Genomic DNA, 19,003 nt, shown 5'->3' on the forward strand with positions numbered 1-19,003 from the left:
CTCCAACACTCTACTCAACAAACTGGATGCAGTCTATCACAGTGCCATCCGTTTTGTCACCAAAGCCCCATACACTACCCACCATTGCGACCTGTACGCTCTCGTTGGTTTGCCCTCGCTTCATACTCGTCGCCTAACCCACTGGCTACAGGTTATCTACAAGTCTCTGCTAGGTAAAGCCCCACCTTATCTCAGCTCACTGGTCACCATAGCAGCACCCACTCGTAACACGCGCTCCAGCAAGTATATCTCACTGGTCACCCCCAAAGCCAATTCCTACTTTGGTCGTCTTTCCTTCCAGTTCTCTGCTGCCAATGACTGGAACGAACTGCAAAAATCTCTGAAGCTGGAAACACTTATCAGTGTTTATCACGCTGCTCTGACAGCTGGTGCTGTCAGAGCAGCTCACAGATTACTGCACCTGTACATAGCCTATCTATAATTTAGCCCAAACAACTACCTCTTCCCCTACTGTATTTATTTATTTATTTTGCTCCTTTGCACCCCATTATTTCTATTTCTACTTTGCACATTCTTCCACTGCAAATCTACCATTCCAGTGTTTTACTTGCTATATTGTATTTACCTCGCCACCATGGCCTATTTTTGCCTTTACCTCCCTTATCTCACCACATTTGCTCACATTGTATATAGACTTATTTTTCTACTGTATTATTGACTGTATGTTTTGTTTATTCCATGTGCAACTCTGTGTTGTTGTATGTGTCAAATTGCTTTGCTTTATCTTGGCCAGATCGCTATTGCAAATGAGAACTTGTTCTCAACTAGCCTACCTGGTTAAATAAAGATGTTTTTTGTTTTTTTAAATAGACAAGAAATCGAGTTCTTAAACAAAGGTGCAGATGGGGCCAGGTAATTAGAGGAGGTGGCTAGTCTTGCAAATGTATTTTGTACGATGAGTAATTTGTGTAGGTAGGAGGCATATGTACTGGCCCAGACAATATTACAGTAAATTAGATATGCCTGAATTAAGATAGTATACAGTAGAGTTAGGAAGCTTGCCTGATGAACCAACCCACTCATCTTTCTGATGATACCAAGATTTCATCACTTTGCTACAGACAAAATGAATATCTCTCCAGGATAACTTTTCATCAATTAGAACTCTGAGGAATCTAGTGGTGTGACTTGTTCCATTTCATTCCCACCAAAATGAGATTCTGGCTCTTTTTCTTTTTTCCTTTTTTTTTAACAATATTTCTTATTCTTACTAATGAATACAATAAATATAGTTGTTTTTACATTTAAAGATAATTTGTTTATCTCGAACCATTCAGAAAATTTAGCCATACCTGAGTTGGCTTCATTAATTATTGAATCAAAATTCTTGTGTGATAAAAGCAAATTGGTGTCATCAGCAATTTTCTTTTATTATAAAAATGACACCGAACAAAACAATAAACACTACAAAAACAAACCGTGAAGCTAAAGGCTATGTGCCCTAAACAAAGTCAACTTCCCACAAAGACAGGTGGAAAAAAGGGCTACCTAAGTATGGTTCTCAATCAGAGACAACGATAGACAGCTGCCTCTGATTGAGAACCACACCCGGCCAAACACAAAGAAATAGAAAACATAGAAATAAAGAAACTAGAATGCCCACCCTAGTCACACCCTGGCCTAACAAAAATAGAGAATAAAAGCCTCTCTATGGCCAGGGCGTGACAAAGACACTGATTTAACCAGAGGCACCAATCTCATCATGACCTGCAGATGATATCTTTAAGTTACCAATTACCTCCATCACCTCCATTACAGTTGACATGATCATTAGAAATTATTCAATGCCCAAAATGTCAGATAGGGACTGTTAATCTTGGGGTGAAAAATAAACAGTGGACTCCATATGTTCCATGTCCTAAACTAGCATTTTGGCTTCCAAACTGTGTGTTGGATCTGTTTGGGTTCCCTGACCTCCCTGATTGAGAGGTGACATTGACTTGCCCTTCAGTGACCTCTGGATTTCGGCTCTTGCTCACAACTCTTGTGATAGTCTCAAGTCTTAATAATAACTTCATTTTAGCCCCTTTAGTTACATCATAAAATTGAACTCAGGGAGGCTCAGTTTGGTGAAATTCTTGTCTTTTTTCTTTTTGGAGGCTTCTGTCTTCTGTCTCGTGTATATCTCCCCTCTATGTTGGTCTCCTCTACTCTCCTGTCCTGTCCTCTCCTCTCCTGTCTTCTCCTCTCCTTTCATGTCCAGCGTGGATACAGTATCTGTCCTCTCATCTAACTGGGGGATGGGGGAGTGGGTGTGGAGTGTACTTTAACTGTGAGGCTTGTGTCTGTACCAGCACAGTGGTCATTGAGGAACATACAGAGCAAGTGCACAGAGCCTGAAATAGTAGTCTGCTCTATGCGCTGGGACAGTGCTCAGTAAACCAGGACTTTGATCTCTCTCAGCCGTGTGTATCCTGCTCTGCTCTGCTCTCTCGCTCCTCATCTTATCCTCTCATTACTGCTCTCTGCTGCTCACGGTAAGCCTCCTGATGTGGAGTCTTCTCTTCCCTTCATTGTTAATGCTAAATTGTAATTATTTCGCTTCTATGGCCTATTTATTGCCTTACCTCCCTAATGTTCTACATTTGCACACACTGTACATAGATTTTTATTTTGTGTTACTGACTGTATGTTTGTTAATGTGTAACTCTGTGTTGTTGTTTTTGTCACACTGCTTTGCTTTAACTTGTCCAGGTCGCAGTTGTAAATCAGGTTGATTTAAAACAACTGCTTTGCTTTAACTTGTCCAGGTCGCAGTTGTAAATCAGGTTGATTTAACCTACCTGGTTAAATAAAGGTGAAATAAAAAAATACAAATGATCTTGCAGGATGCATCCTAAATGGCACCCTATTCAAATCAAATGTATTTATATAGCCCTTCTTACATCAGCTGATATCTCAAAGTGCTGTACAGAAACCCAGCCTAAAACACCAAACAGCAAGCAATGCAGGTGTAGAAGCACGGTGGCTAGGAAAAACTCCCTAGAAAGGCCAAAACCTAGGAAGAAACCTAGAGAGGAACCAGGCTATGAGGGGTGGCCAGTCCTCTTCTGGCTGTGCCGCGTGGAGATTATAACAGAACATGGCCAAGATGTTCAAATGTGCATAAATGACCAGCATGGTCAAATAATAATAATCACAGTAGTTGTCAAGGGTGCAGCAAGTCAGCACCTCAGGAGTAAATGTCAGTTGGCTTTTCATAGCCGATCATTAAGAGTATCTCTACCGCTCCTGCGGTCTCTAGAGAGTTGAAAACAGCAGGTCTGGGACAGGTAGCACGCCCGGTGAACAGTTCAGGGTTCCATAGCCGCAGGCAGAACAGTTGAAACTGGAGCAGCAGCACGGCCAGGTGGACTGGGGACAGCAAGGAGTCATCATGCCAGGTAGTCCTGAGGCATGGTCCTAGGGCTCAGGTCCTCCGAGATAGAGAAAGAAAGAGAGAAAGAGAGAATTAGAGAGAGCATACTTAAATTCACACAGGACACCGGATAAGACAGGAGAAGTACTCCAGATATAACAAACTGACCCGAGCCCCCCGACACATAAACTAATGCAGCATAAATACTGGAGGCTGAGACAGGAGGGGTCAGGAGACACTGTGGCCCCATCCGATGATACCCCCGGACAGGGCCAAACAGGAAGGATATAACCCCACCCACTTTGCCAAAGCACAGCCCCCACACCACTAGAGGGATATCTTCAACCACCAACTTACCATCCTGAGACAAGGCCGAGTATAGCCCACAAAGATCTCCGCCACGGCACAACCCAAGGGGGGGGGCGCCAACCCAGACAGGAAGATCACGTCAGTGACTCAACCCACTCAAGTGACGCACCCCTCCTAGGGACGGCATGAAAGAGCACCAGTAAGCCAGTGACTCAGCCCCTGTAATAGGGTTAGAGGCAGAGAATCCCAGTGGAGAGAGGGGAACCGGCCAGACAGAGACAGCAAGGGCGGTTCGTTGCTCCAGAGCCTTTCCGTTCACCTTCACACTCCTGGGCCAGACTACACTCAATCATATGACCCACTGAAGAGATGAGTCTTCAGTAAAGACTTAAAAGTTGAGACCGAGTCTGCGTCTCTCACATGGGTAGGCAGACCATTCCATAAAAATGGAGATCTAAAGGAGAAAGCCCTGCCTCCAGCTGTTTGCTTAGAAATTCTAGGGATAATTAAGAGGCCTGCGTCTTGTGACTGTAGCGTATGTGTAGGTATGTACGGCAGGACCAAATCGGAAAGATAGGTAGGAGCAAGCCCATGTAATGCTTTGTAGGTTAGCAGTAAAACCTTGAAATCAGCCCTTGCCTTAACAGGAAGCCAGTATAGGGAGGCTAGCACTGGAGTAATATGATCAAATCGTTTGGTTCTAGTCAGGATTCTAGCAGCCGTATTTAGCACTAACTGAAGTTTATTTAGTGCTTTATCCGGGTAGCCGGAAAGTAGAGCATTGCAGTAGTCTAACCTAGAAGTAACAAAAGCATGGATTAATTTTTCAGCATTATTTTTGGACAGAAAGTTTCTGATTTTTGCAATGTTACGTAGATGGAAAAAAGCTGTCCTTGAAACAGTCTTGATATGTTCGTAAAAAAAGAGATCAGGGTCCAGAGTAACGCCGAGGTCCTTCACAGTTTTATTGGAGACGACTTTACAAATATCAAGATTAATTGTCAGATTCAACAGAAGATCTCTTTGTTTCTTGGGACCTAGAACAAGCATCTCTGTTTTGTCCGAGTTTAAAAGTAGAACGTTTTCAGCCATCCACTTCCTTATGTCTGAAACACAGGCTTCTAGCGAGGGCAATTTTGGGGCTTCACCATGTTTCATTGAAATGTACAGCTGTGTGTCATCCGCATAGCAGTGAAAGTTAACATTATGTTTTCGAATGACATCCCCAAGAGGTAAAATATATAGTGAAAACAATAGTGGTCCTAAAACGGAACCTTGAGGAAAACCGAAATGTACAGTTGATTTGTCAAAGGACAAACCATTCACAGAGACAAACTGATATCTTTCCGACAGATAAGATCTGAACCAGGCCAGAACACTGCACCGCCTGCAACCGTAGGGCTCTCCAGAGGGGGTTACCGGTCTGCAGAATGCATCACCGGGGGCACACTGCCTGCCCTCCAGGACACCTACAGCACCCGATGTCACAGGAAGGCCAAAAAGATCATCAAGGACACCAACCACCCGAGCCACTGCCTGTTCACCCCGCTATCATCCAGAATGCGAGGTCAGTACAGGTGCATCAAAGCTGGGACAGAGAGACTAAATAGTCACCACTAGCCGGCTACCACCCGGTTACTCAACCCAGCACCTCAGAGGCTGCTGCCCTATATACATAGACATGGAATCACTGGTCACTTTAATAATGTTTACATACTGCTTTAATAATTTCATATGTATATACTGTATTCTATTCTACTGTATTTTAGTCAATGCCACTCCAGCATTGCTTGTCCTAATATTTATATATTTCTTAATTCCATTATTTTACTTTTTGATTTGTGTGTATTGTTGTGAATTGTTAGATACTGGTTGCACTGTTGGAGCTAGGAACACAAGCAGTTCGCTACACTCGCAATAACATCAGCTAAATATGTGGATGTGACCAATACAATTTGATTTGATTACTTATTTCTCATGCAGGCTCTTTCCGTATGGTCTGATAATTCTCCAGACAAATTTTTATTTGTAAATATGATATCCACAGAAATAATCTGTAACAGTCCAGAGCTCTGGTGGTACTCTGGTGGGTTGCGTGTCATAGAGATTCTTATGACACTGTATTCATTTCTCTGATTTATTTCTGTATTTTCTCATGGTCCTGTAATGGATAAACTACCACCTACAGGTCATGAACAAGCACTAGCATAGCAACTCATCCTGGTACGAAGACAACCACACAGACCAGGACAACACCTCGCAGCGCATGGCACTCCTCCTGCTCTAGCTGCTGCTCTTCGTGGCCGGCCTGACGCTCAACGCCCTGGTGGTGTGGGTCAACTGGCGCCTGCTCAGCAGTTGCAACGGCTGTGCTCTTCTGTGTGCTCAATGTAGGCGTGTCGGACCTGCTGATTATAGTGGTGGTGCCCTTCTCCATCCTGTAGGCCATGTTGGAGAACGTGTGGTTGTGGGGACACTTCCTGTGCCGCTTCACCTTCCTCGTTTGTGTCATCAACTTCTACAGCAGCTCCTTCTTCCATGGTCTATATGATGGTGGAGCACGACCTGTCCGTGGTGCGCTCCGGCCCCACGAACTTGTGGCCCCAAGCAGACAGGCTCAGGGGGTTCCTCTGTGTCCTGTCCGTAGTTCTAGGCCTGCTTGATAACGCAAAGAATATATATAGGACACCACTCCTTGGCATGTTTTTATTGCTGCACAAACGTTTTGGGTATGAGCCCTTTTTCAGCGTGCAAGGCAATGACAATCAATGTCAACTGAACAATACCACAGAGGTGGGCATAATTATAAATTCACAGTCAGTATTGGCCCAATCAAGAGATCCCAGCAGAGAGCTGTGATGGTAACATGACAAACTAATAAAGATACTGTATATAGACACACAATGCAAATACATTATGATGTCATTACCTGCTGGATAACGCCCATGTGACGCTGCTGGAGTGGGACGAGCAGGAATGCTACATCTATCAGCACAACTTTGTGGACTGGTATGCTGCCCACACCTTCCTCTATCTGATCTTCCAGTTCCTGGGCCCGGCGGCCATCATCATGACCTTTAACATGCTGACTCTGCAGGCGGTGTGGACCAGACCTGAAGGGCTGGTTTAGGGGAAAGAACAGGGGGAGCTGTGGCTGGTTCATCTGTACTCCCTATTGTTTGTGCTGTGCTGGCTGCCCTTCCACATTGTCTTGCCGCTGCTGCTGGTGAACTAGCTGAACCCGAGGGTGCTGAGCTACCAGACGGTGGTCCAGGCCCTGTCACGGTTCCACTGCCTGGCCAACCCCATCCTCTACAACTTCCTCAGCAGGAGTTTCTGTGGCAACCTCATCGCCAACTTGGCTCGCCACCTGCCAGGGGAAGAGACGAGAATTACGTCAACGCAGGGGTAAAGGGAGGACGGCGGCCAATGAGAGGGCAAAGGAGTTGAGTGACGCTTGCACCAGCCAATCAGATGTGGAGTCTTAACCCATTGTTGCGCAGTAACAAAACTAATGTAGTGGAATGTCCCTTTGCCATGCTTAATGTCTCCCTCAATAAAGTGCATGATGGAATAAGCTAGCGGTTACTTTCTTTTCCTCTGTCACGCACTTCCTGTTTCTCGTTGCTGTAATGAAGGGCCCCCCAGTGGCATAACATTTCCAGGAAGGGAATATCGTCCATGTCCTGTGTCCATAAACACTGATGTCGAGGAATGCAGAAACTGGCTTAAGCACAGATCAAGTTATATCACCTATCACCTCCACCCTACCGGACACCCTAGACCCACTCCAATTTGCTTACCGACCCAATAGGTCCACAGACGACGCAATCGCAACCACACTGCACACTGCCCTAACCCATCTGGACAAGAGGAATACCCATGTGAGAATGCTGTTCATCGATTACAGCTCAGCATTTAACACCATAGTACCCTCCAAACTCGTCATCAAGCTCGAGACCCTGGGTCTCGACCCCGCCCTGTGCAACTGGGTCCTGGACTTCCTGACGGGCCGCCCCCAGGTGGTGAGGGTAGGTAACAACATCTCCACCCCGCTGATCCTCAACACTGGGGCCCCACAAGGGTGCGTTCTGAGCCCTCTCCTGTACTCCCTGTTCACCCACGACTGCGTGGCCATGCACGCCTCCAACTCAATCATCAAGTTTGCGGATGACACTACAGTGGTAGGCTTGATTACCAACAACGACGAGACGGCCTACAGGGAGGAGGTGAGGGCCCTCGGAGTGTGGTGTCAGGAAAATAACCTCACACTCAACGTCAACAAAACAAAGGAGATGATTGTGGACTTCAGGAAACAGCAGAGGGAGCACCCCCCTATCCACATCGACGGGTCAGTAGTGGAGAAGGTGGAAAGTTTTAAGTTCCTCGGTGTACACATCACGGACAAACTGAATTGGTCCACCCACACAGACAGCGTCGTGAAGAAGGCGCAGCAGCGCCTCTTCAACCTCAGGAGGCTGAAGAAATTCGGCTTGTCACCAAAAGCACTCACAAACTTCTACAGATGCACAATCGAGAGCATCCTGTCGGGCTGTATCACCGCCTGGTACGGCAACTGCTCCGCCCACAACCGTAAGGCTCTCCAGAGGGTAGTGAGGTCTGCAGAACGCATCACCGGGGGCAAACTACCTGCCCTCCAGGACACCTACACCACCCGATGTCACAGGAAGGCCATAAAGATCATCAAGGACAACAACCACCCAAGCCACTGCCTGTTCACCCCGCTATCATCCAGAAGGCGAGGTCAGTACAGGTGCATCAAAGCAGGGACCGAGAGACTGAAAAACAGCTTCTATCTCAAGGCCATCAGACTGTTAAACAGCCACCACTAACATTTAGCGGCCGCTGCCAACATACTGACTCAACTCCAGCCACTTTAAAAATGGGAATTGATGGAAATTATGTAAAAATGTACCACTAGCCACTTTAAACAATGCCACTTAATATAATGTTTACATACCCTACATTACCCATCTCATATGTATATACTGTACTCTATATCATCTACTGCATCTTGCCATCTTTATGTAATACATGTACCACTAGCCACTTTAAACTATGCCACTTTATGTTTACATACCCTACAGTACTCATCTCATATGTATATACCGTACTCTATACCATCTACTGCATCTTGCCTATGCCGTTCTGTACCACCACTCATTCATATATCTTTATGTACATATTCTTTATCCCTTTACACTTGTGTGTGTATAAGGTAGTAGTTGTGGAATTGTTAGGTTAGATTACTTGTTGGTTATTACTGCATTGTCGGAACTAGAAGCACAAGCATTTCGCTACACTCGCATTAACATCTGCTAACCATGTGTATGTGACTAATAAAATTTGATTTGATTTGATTTGAGTTAGTGGTGACTAATTCTACATTTTGTGAAGAAGGATTTGACTATTGTAAAAATTACCTGTAAATTAATCACGTCCCAAGTGGTACCCTAGTAGTGGTGAAATAGTACATTGGAAATAGGGTGCTATTTGAGACGCAACCAGGATTCATTAGCAGGTTTCTGTGGCTTGGCCTGAGCTGACACTACAGAATTCTTGAATGATATCGTCTGCCTTCTCATGTCTCCTCACAATCTACAGTACATGCTGCCTCCCCATGGCCGACACTGGAAATGAGTGTTTCAGGTTCATTTACCACACACACACACACACACACACACACACACACACACACACACACACACACACACACACACACACACACACACACACACACACACACACACACACACACACACACACACACACACACACACACACACACACACACACACACACACACACACACACAACCTTGCATAGCAAAACACTATACATGTACAGAGACAGATCCATGCCTGAGTTTTGCTTAACCCTTCAAGTCAATTCATTATAATGACAAAATACCCAGAAACATATTATGAACATTTTATTCTGTTGCTTTGTTGTATGGTGTTGTTTTCTATTTCCATCTTTTTTTAAGCAGATAAAGGTTTCACATTAAAATATGAAATACCCCCAAATCTATAAATAAAACACCACAGGTTGGACAGTAATTGTATTGACAGCTAGCTTGAATGAGCCATGAATCATGAACATGAGTAGAAAAACACTGAAAAAAAAAGAGAACCTTACACTATTTACAGACACAAAGTCATTGGAGATTTTCAATTTCAGTTAAAAAAAGACTAGCGGTATGATCATACTAGAGTAGATTTGTAAGTCTCAATATTCAAGCAACATGGTCCTTGTGGTATTATTATAATAGTCTCTAATGTGGCCACTAGCAAAACATTCTCAGCACAAGGCCAATGATTTCTCTTACTAATGATCATTTTGTACAGTTGGGATGATAATCGAGAATGACGTCTGCGACTTTTGGTTTTGAAACCCTTTTTCTTTTGGAGGTGTGGCAGTTCACCAAAACCTTACCAATAATTGCAATACATTCAATCAAACTGAAGGCATTTCATTTGTTTCACACTAAAACGGCGTCTGGCAGTAACACTGTTCAGCTAAAATAGGACATAGAGCAACTGCACTAGTGGGTCTCTCTCTCTCTATTCTTCGATATGACTACACAGTAAATCAATGTTTCTAATTTCTGAAACACACATTATGCACACACATTACAAGTCTCCATCTTGGAACTCAAAGTGATGTCATGGAGATACAGTCATGTGAAAAAGTAAGTACACTCCCTGGAAAGTGGTCTTTTGTTGTACATATTTGGACAGATGGATGTGTAATCTTCACTTCACCACAATTGACAGATAAAGGAAACCTAATTTAATAAATGACACTGAAAGACTATACTTTGCAATGTTTTATTTATCAAAAAATGTACAGAAATGCAACTCCATAGTGCAGAAAAAAATAAGTACACCCCTAGCTTCAATAGCTGGTGTTGCCCCCTTTGGCTGAAATAACTTAATGTTTCTTGTAACTATCTATTAGTCTCTTACATCGACAGCAAGGAATTTTTGCCCACTCTTCTTTACAGTACTACTTCAACTGACATGTTCGAGGGCTTTCTTGCAAGCACGGCCAGCTTCAAGTTCCCCCACAGCATTTCGACAGGATGCTGTGGGGGAATTCCATAACCCTCCATTTCTTATTTTTGAGTCATTCTGTTATAGCTTTGCTTGTGTGTTTTGGATCATTGTCCTGTTGCAAGATGCATGTTCGGTTCAGAATCATCTTGAATGATGGCAAGTTGTCCAGGCCCTGAGGCAGCAAAGCAGCCCCAAACCATAACGCCACCGCCTCCATGCTTTACGGTTGGTAGGAGGTTCTTCTGTTCAAAGGCAGTGTTCCGAACATGGCGTCTGGCAATGCGGCCAAACAACTCCACCTTTGACTCATCTGTCCAGAGCACATTGTTCCAGTAGTTTTGGTCTTCACCCAGATGTTGTCTGGAAAATGTCAGCCGTGTCTTCATATTCTTTTTTGAGAGCAGAGGCTTCTTCCTTCCTGACCTCCCATGTAGGCCAAGTTTGTGCAGTCTCTTTCTGACAGCTGACTCATGCACTTAGACATTGATTGTGGCAAGAGAGGCCCGTAGATCCCTTGATGTTACCCTGGGGTTCTTAGAGACTTCTATGAGCATCTTTCGGTCAGCTCTTGGGCTGATTTTGGTGGGACGATCTGGCCTAGGTAGATTGCCAGTGGTCATTTGTAGATGAGCCGTCAGACAGTGGAATGATGTACTTCAAATTGCTTGGAAATGGATTTGTAACCCCTCCCAGACTCATGGGCATCAATAATCTTTCTTCTGAGGGCCTCAGGTAGGTATTTTGATCTTGACATGATGTTTTACCAAACACCCATACGGTTAAGAACAAACCAGTTTCTAATCTTTATGGAAAGCTGGACCCTCCCAAGTTACTCTCTAATGATTTTCACCTATTTTGGTGCACCTGATTCTAATTTTAGCCATTTTATGTGATGGTAATGGTAGGGGTGTACTAACTTTTTCTGCTTAAAGAAACTGCATTTTTGTTTATTTTAATTGCATAACATTTTCAAAGTAACTTTTTTTGTGTGTGATTTGTTAAATTGGATCACCTTTATCAATGAATGTGGTTGGAATTTAGCTCAGATATCCATGTGTCCAAATACTGTATGTCAAATTTAAAAAAGACCACTTTCCAGGGAGCGTACTTACTTTTTCACATGACTGTAGATAGCGGACTGCCAAATAAAATAAATCAACAAATCTGTCACAGTTTTGAATCTCTCAACAGCTAAGAGTAACCCATGTGTATTACAAACAAGAACCTACCATATAAACTTCAGAACATACAATAACATTCTTGAACATGAAGTACTTCTCAATATTGATAACTATGACAAGTAAAGTAATAATATCAATTTCATATATGTCTTTCTATACAATTATTATTTTGACCTAAATTCTTAAAATACAAATCCTTTATCTGTCGGACAGTATTTCTTTTGAATTTGACCTCAGCTGAGCATTGTTCAGTAACTGACCGTTTTGTTTGACTGTGGTACAGTGATGAGGTTTAACAGTGGTTATGTTCGTTCCAGCACTGGCAGTTGGTGTTGGTCTTGGCTCCACTGTTAAGTTTCTGTATGAGTAAGTACAATGCCGTTCAGAGGATTCAATGAGCCCCCTCATACTCATTTTATCATAATGTAGCATCTTCATTGATTTAGCTGCATTTTGAGTTAACCTGCTCCACCTCACGTCAACCTAACCATCGAAGCACAGGAGAAATGTTCATATTCAATTTGACATTTACATCTTCTGCCGTCGATAACGGAAAGCATCTTCCCGTTTTCATATTGTTGTCTGTTATCATGGGATTCCAAGTACCTAGAGGTACAGTAGGATGAGAAAAAGCCACAAATCCACTGTCTCACACTGGTAATTCAATTATTGCAGTTCTGTACCTCTCGTTCATTTTCCTCTCCCAGCCCTGTGGTTTGAGAGATGTGATTGGGCATGAACCCAAGTCAGCATACAGGATGGGCCACCATTTTGGCCCCAGCGCTTGTCATTACATTATCCCTTTGTCTTTCTGTCTGTGTGTTACTAAGGTGCAGGGCACGGGTGGTGGTGTAGCAGTAACACACAGGTCAAAGTTCCCACAGAGCGGTGGTGAGGGGAGCCTGGAAGAGTGGATCATCAATCAGCGCCATAGTGGGGACAAGGTAGCCACTGAGTAGAGCAGTCCCTCTCTCTCACACACACACACACACACACACACACACACACACACACACACACACACACACACACACACACACACACACACACACACACACACACACACACACAGACACAGACACAGACACAGACACAGACACAGACACAGACACAGACACAGACACAGAGCCAGAGCCAGACACAGAGCCAGGTAAGAGTGAGCTCTGCCTTCTGGCTTTACGGTGGTGACAGTATTAGCTGCTTGTCCATTTTAGAGGACACTGTGAGGACACAGCCTCCCCCTTCAACTAGAGCCACCCTGGCATACATATGGTTACAAACACACATGCACCACCCACACAACCTCACACACACACACCGGCATTCTAACACACACTGACGCACACATCCACCCACACACATATCCCCCCTCTCTCTTACACACACACACCCTCTCTCTTACTCTCTTACACACACACACGTTTTCTAACCCCCTTCACATTAAGACACTGCTCTTCTGGAGCTGCTGCGGCTGAGGCTGCCGGCGCTGCTCTTGCGGGAAAGGCTGGGTGTCGTGGCGACCGAGAGGCTCGGTGTTGTGGCAACCGAAGGGGCGGGCTCGTTGGGGCAGCCATACTGTAGGAGGATGTCGGCACACTCCTGACTGCCAGCATAACGTGCCAACGTGACGGCCGTCTGCCCCTGGGCGTCCCGACACCTCACATCACTGCCATACTACGACCAGGGAGAGAGAGAGAGAGGGAGGAGGATTAGGGAGAATGAGAGAGGGCAATAAGATTCAGTTGAAATTCGTAGTGAATAAAAAAACACATGTATAGCTGTTTTTGGTCAAGTGTCACTTCTGTGTGATATCCACTACAGTATGTACAGTTGAAGTCGGAAGATTACATACACCACATTTAAACTCAGTTTTTCACAATTCCTGACATTTAATCCTAGTAAAAATTCCTTGTCTTAGGTCAGTTAGGATCACCACTTTATTTTAAGAATGTGAAATGTCAGAATATTAGTAGAGAATTATTTATTTCAGCTTTTATTTCTTTCATCACATTCCCAGTGGGTCAGAAGTTTACATACACTCAATTAGTATTTGGAACCATTGCATTTAAATTGTTTAACTTGGGTCAAACGTTTCGGGTAGCCTTCCACAAGCTTCCCACAATAAGTTGGGTGAATTTTGGTCCATTCCTCCTGACAGAGCTGGTGTAACCGAGTCAGGTATGTAGGCCTCCTTGCTCGCACACGCTTTTTCAGTTCTGCCCACAAATGTTCTATAGGATTGAGGTCAGGGCTTTGTGATGGCCACTCCAATACCTTGACTTTGCTGTCCTTAAGCCATTTTGCCACAACTTTGGAAGTATGCTTGGGGTCATTGTCCATTTGGAAGACCCATTTGCGATCAAGCTTTAACTTCCTGACTGATGTCTTGAGATGTTGCTTCAATATATCCACATAATTTTCCTCCCTCGTGATGCTATCTATTTTGTGAAGTGCACCAGTCCCTCCTGTAGCAAAGCACCCCCACAACATGATGCTGCCACCCACGTGCTTCACGGTTGGGATGGTGTTCTTCTGCTTGCAAGTCTCCCCCTTTTTCCTCCAAACATAATGATGGTCATTATGGCCAAACAGTTCTATTTTTGTTTCATCAGACCAGAGGACATTTCTCCAAAAAGTACAATCTTTGTTCCCATGTGCAGTTGCAAACCGTAGTCTGGGTTTTTTATGGCGGTTTTGGAGCAGTGGCTTCTTCCTTGCTGAGCGGCCTTTCAGGTTATGTCGATATAGGACTCGTTTTACTGTGGATATAGATACTTTTGTACCTGTTTCCTCCAGCATCTTCACAAAGTCCTCTGCTGTTGTTCTGGGATTGATTTGCACTTTTCGCACCAAACTACGTTCATCTTTAGGAGACAGAACGCGTCTCCTTCCTGAGCGGTACGACGGCTGCGAGGTCCCATGGTGTTTATACTTGCGTACTATTGTTTGTACAGATGAACGTGGTACCTTCAGGTGTTTGGAAATTGCTCCCAAGGATGAACCAGACTTGTGGAGGGCTACAATTTTTTTTCTGAGGTCTTGGCTGATTTCTTTAGATTTTCCCATGATGTCAAGCAAAAAGGCACTGAGTCTGAAGGTAGGCCTTGAAACTATTCTTGTTGCCAAATACTTTATACACAAACAAACACCCAAATTCTATACCAAAATTACCAATTTTTCTGATTGAATTGAATTATCTTATTAAAACATTAACCCTAGTGAATAACAACAAGAATAACATCTTCACGAATCATTATAATAAGATCTTTTCAGAGTGAATATAATTGCACTTAAATTGTTTGTTTTGTATTATTTTATTTTTATTGATATTTTTTGTATGTTTGAGTATTGTTAATACCTGTGTTTGGTTTGCTAGACATGTTTGATGTAGCAATGTAAGTTGATTTTTGTATTATGATTATTATTTTTTTAATATAAAATAATAAAAAAAATAAAAAAAAGTAGGCCTTGAAATACATCCACAGGTACACCTCCAATTTTCCAAGCTGTTGAAAGGCAGAGTCAACTTAGTGTATGTAAACTTCTGACCCACTGGAAATGTGATACAGTGAATTATAAGTGAAATAATCTGTCTGTAAACAATTGTTGGAAAAATTACTTGTGTCATGCACAAAGTAGATGTCCTAACCGACTTGCCAAAACTATAGGTTGTTAACAAGAAATTTGTGGAGTGGTTGAAAAACGAGTTTTAATGACTCCAACCTAAGTGTATGTAAACTTCCGACTTCAACTGTAAGTTATTTCTGCTATTCTTTGACTGTAGTGGCATGATGTCATGATGCCTCAAACCGAGAATGGATGAAAGAAAAAAAATGGAAATGCAGGATGAAGAGATTATAGGAGGGACGCTCTCTCACCCAGACGAGCAGCTGGGTCATGACCACGTCGGCGAGCTGGCAGGCGGCGTGCAGCGCGGAGCAAGGCGGCCGGAGGGAGCCCTCCAGGGGAGGGCTAGGGGAGGCAGCAGGGGGGGGTGGAGAGAGGTGACCCCCTTGGGGAAGGGGGGCATTGATGTCATCCTTGGTGCTATGGGCCAGGAGAAGGAGCAGGCGGGGGAGGTCCCTCTCCATCACGGCCGCCAGCAGACTGGCTGACAGCGTGTTGACCTCTAACCCCTGACCGGGGGAGGGCAGGGCCAGCGGAGCCACAAACAACCTCTGCTCGTACTTGGCCCGGATCCATGACTCCCGCTCCTCTCTGGGACCAGACAGACACACATGGTTACAGAGACACAAAGACACAGTTACAGAGACACGGTTACAAAGGGAACGGAGTGTGTGAATACAGGCAGGTGTATGTAGTCAGACACCTTCACATCTCCTATTTCTACTACTAGCTCTAGCACTTCTATCAACGCAACTGCCTCCTTTTCTACAACAACATCAACAACTGAAACTAGCAAGCTTGCCACTTATTCACACATTAAGTGTCCTATACTCTGTACCCCAGTGTCTCCCTTTCCCTGTCCCCCAGTCCTCACCGGGTGGCATCGGGCGTGGGTTTTCGGCGGCCCAGCGTACGTCCCTCCCAGATGCTGTTGGCCAGGTGGTTGCCGATGGCACCCAGCACCAGGGTGAGTTCTCTGGGCAGGTCGTCCAGGTCCAGAGAGCGGACACGGGACAGGTGGGTGCCCAGGTTCCTGTGGATTCCTGAACACTCAATGCAGATCAGAGCCCCCAGGTTCAGACTGGCCCATGTTGGGTCTGAGAGAGAAGACACAGTTAGGTCTGGGATCAGTCTATATAATAGGCTAAAACATGTACAGTTTTCAGTCCGGGTTGAAACTGCATGAGTAGGATGTATATGGGAGAAAGAGTGGAAGGATATGGAGAACGGAGGGGGTTCCACCCACACTGAAAACCAAGCTCAATGACATCTGGAAGATGGATGAGGAACCAAGAAAGCAGAAAAAGCAGTAGAGCAAGAAAGGAAAGAGAAAGAGAATAGAGATATATTAAGAGCAGCACGGAGAGATACAACCATCCCTAATAAATGACTTACTAGGTGCTTCACAGTCCACACAGAGACTGTTGCCCTTGGCGTTACGGATAGCCTGCAGTGCCACAGCTTCACTCTGGCTGTTCTTACGAGCCTGTGGAACACACACACAATTAGTCTCTCCTCAGTGACAGCTGGTTTCCAACACAAACACTTTGCCAGACACAGATATTTTCTTGTAGTGTGTGTGTGTGTGAGTGCATTCATGCGTGTGTGTTTGTGTGTGTGTGTGTGTGTGTGCATATGTGTGTGTGTGTGTGTTCGTCTACATTCTTGCCTTGTTCTTGCTGCTCTCACACAGCTGCAGGCTGGCCAGGATCTGGCTCTCGATGGCCGTTACCCAGGAGTCCCTCTCCTCCACACTCTGGGTCTCGAAGTGCCAAGTCTGGCCCGTGCTCGACACGATCAGAAAGTCAAAGTTATCCTCGTCTGATGACAGAACACATACAGTACACAGACTTGTATTAGAGACAGTCAAATCATGACGTTTTCCCTGACCATGTGACCTGACCAGGAATACAACATTGGTTCCAATCAGGTCACATGGTCAGGATAAAGTCATAAAGTACCACCCTGTGGGTTCAGAGGGTTACGTCCTCCATCACAATGATGATTGGTGGTGGATCTCCAAACGGCACGTACCTGCTAAGTAGACATCGGCATGCATTATTGCATTGCTGTCATGGTGGACAAATGCAGATGTATGGAGTATATGGAGAGAAGTCTTTTACCGAATGGAGATACAGCAAGTGCTTTGTCATAGAGACAGACTCAAGAGGCTGCTCAATAAAAGCAGACACTGACAGACAAATTGACAAACAGAAAAGCAGACAGTCAGACAAGACAGGCAAACAGGATGAAAAGCATGGCTGACAGGCAGACAGACCGAAACAGACAGACAAACAGGGCTGACAGACAGACAGAGTTCCTCATTACCTGTCTTGTTTATGTTTCTTAAGCTACCAAAGCTTTTTAGTTTCCACATTTTGCGCTTTGCTACAGGGTAAGAGATTAGCAGATCAGACATCCCAGGGAAGCAGGGAGAGAGAGAGAGAATAAAGGAACACAGGAGGAAATGAGAGGAAGACAAAATAGATCAAAGTGATAAAGGCAGATATTTTGGAGAGAATAAGTAGAAATTCCAGCAGAAGGGCATAGACTGAGTTGAGACTAAGCTTTTTCTTTATACATCTGTTCAGTATTGACCCTTTTCTGATTCACTACCAAAGTCTATATGGTGGCAGAATTCAATGTGCAGAAAATATATGATTATCTGTCATGAGTAGGGAATCATCTGATCTCACATACATTTATATCTGCAATGTACATTTATATCTGCAATCTGCAATGAGTACACTGTGTTGGAAGCTTACCATCTGCTTGGCCAATGGCTACGTCTCCTTTCTGGTTCATGCTCTTCTTCCTGCGATGCTTCTTCCTGTCAACCATTGGGGAGGCTGGGCCTGTATCTTTATAGGAGGAGGGTCTGGACACCCCCCCGATGGCAGAGTCTGCCACAGTCACACAAGCACAGGAAATAAGTTTGTGCCATATGGTATAAAAGTACAAAAAAAACGAATATCTACAATGACTCAAGTAAATTAAAAAGTGACAAAATAATTTTTCAAAGTATCAAGTCCACAGAGGACCAGGGTGCTTTGGGGCTTGTTAGAGAGAGTAGAGGGGCAGCGCTGCACCCCTCTGTTCCCCCCAGGAGACAAGCCTCCTCCCGCCCCCTCCTCTACGGGCAGGAGGTTACTACCACTACCAGGGACTATGGGGGAGAGAGCATCACATTTCAAAGAGATATTACATAAAGACACTCATGACAATTCAGTGATCAAACCAAATAATGTATAGATATTGTAATGTAGATCACACACAAAAAATGTAAAGTGCTTATTTCTGTTCTATGACATAAGTGAGAGAGATGGATGAAAGAAAGGTGTGAAGAAGAGTAAGTTACAGGTAGAATGAAAAACAGTGAGACCCCAAGACGGCTAGAGCGAGGAGGCTCTAGATTAGGTTCAGAGACA

At 44.4% G+C, this 19,003-nt stretch overlaps 1 protein-coding gene across 4 annotated transcripts in view; it reads right to left on the minus strand.

Annotated features, from left to right (window-relative positions):
* Positions 1 to 9,626: 9,626 nt before the first annotated feature.
* LOC139535901 (arf-GAP with GTPase, ANK repeat and PH domain-containing protein 1-like) overlaps positions 9,627 to 19,003 on the minus strand; it is a 47,107-nt gene continuing 37,730 nt past the window's right edge. The window contains exons 12-19 of one of the 4 annotated variants that reach the window (XM_071335840.1): positions 18,623 to 18,741; positions 18,341 to 18,482; positions 17,904 to 17,963; positions 17,245 to 17,396; positions 16,971 to 17,061; positions 16,450 to 16,672; positions 15,827 to 16,166; positions 9,627 to 13,622 (exon numbers count right to left, since the gene is read on the minus strand). In XM_071335840.1, the coding sequence (XP_071191941.1) occupies positions 13,389 to 13,622; positions 15,827 to 16,166; positions 16,450 to 16,672; positions 16,971 to 17,061; positions 17,245 to 17,396; positions 17,904 to 17,963; positions 18,341 to 18,482; positions 18,623 to 18,741 (1,361 nt within the window). In that variant the 3' untranslated portion in view covers positions 9,627 to 13,388. The remainder of the gene's footprint in view (positions 13,623 to 15,826; positions 16,167 to 16,449; positions 16,673 to 16,970; positions 17,062 to 17,244; positions 17,397 to 17,903; positions 17,964 to 18,340; positions 18,483 to 18,622; positions 18,742 to 19,003) is intronic. The other 3 variants (XM_071335841.1, XM_071335838.1, XM_071335839.1) reach the window with 3 other exon arrangements.

This window comes from Salvelinus alpinus, chromosome 12, assembly GCF_045679555.1.
Source record: "Salvelinus alpinus chromosome 12, SLU_Salpinus.1, whole genome shotgun sequence".
Classification (NCBI taxonomy): Eukaryota; Metazoa; Chordata; class Actinopteri; order Salmoniformes; family Salmonidae; genus Salvelinus; species Salvelinus alpinus.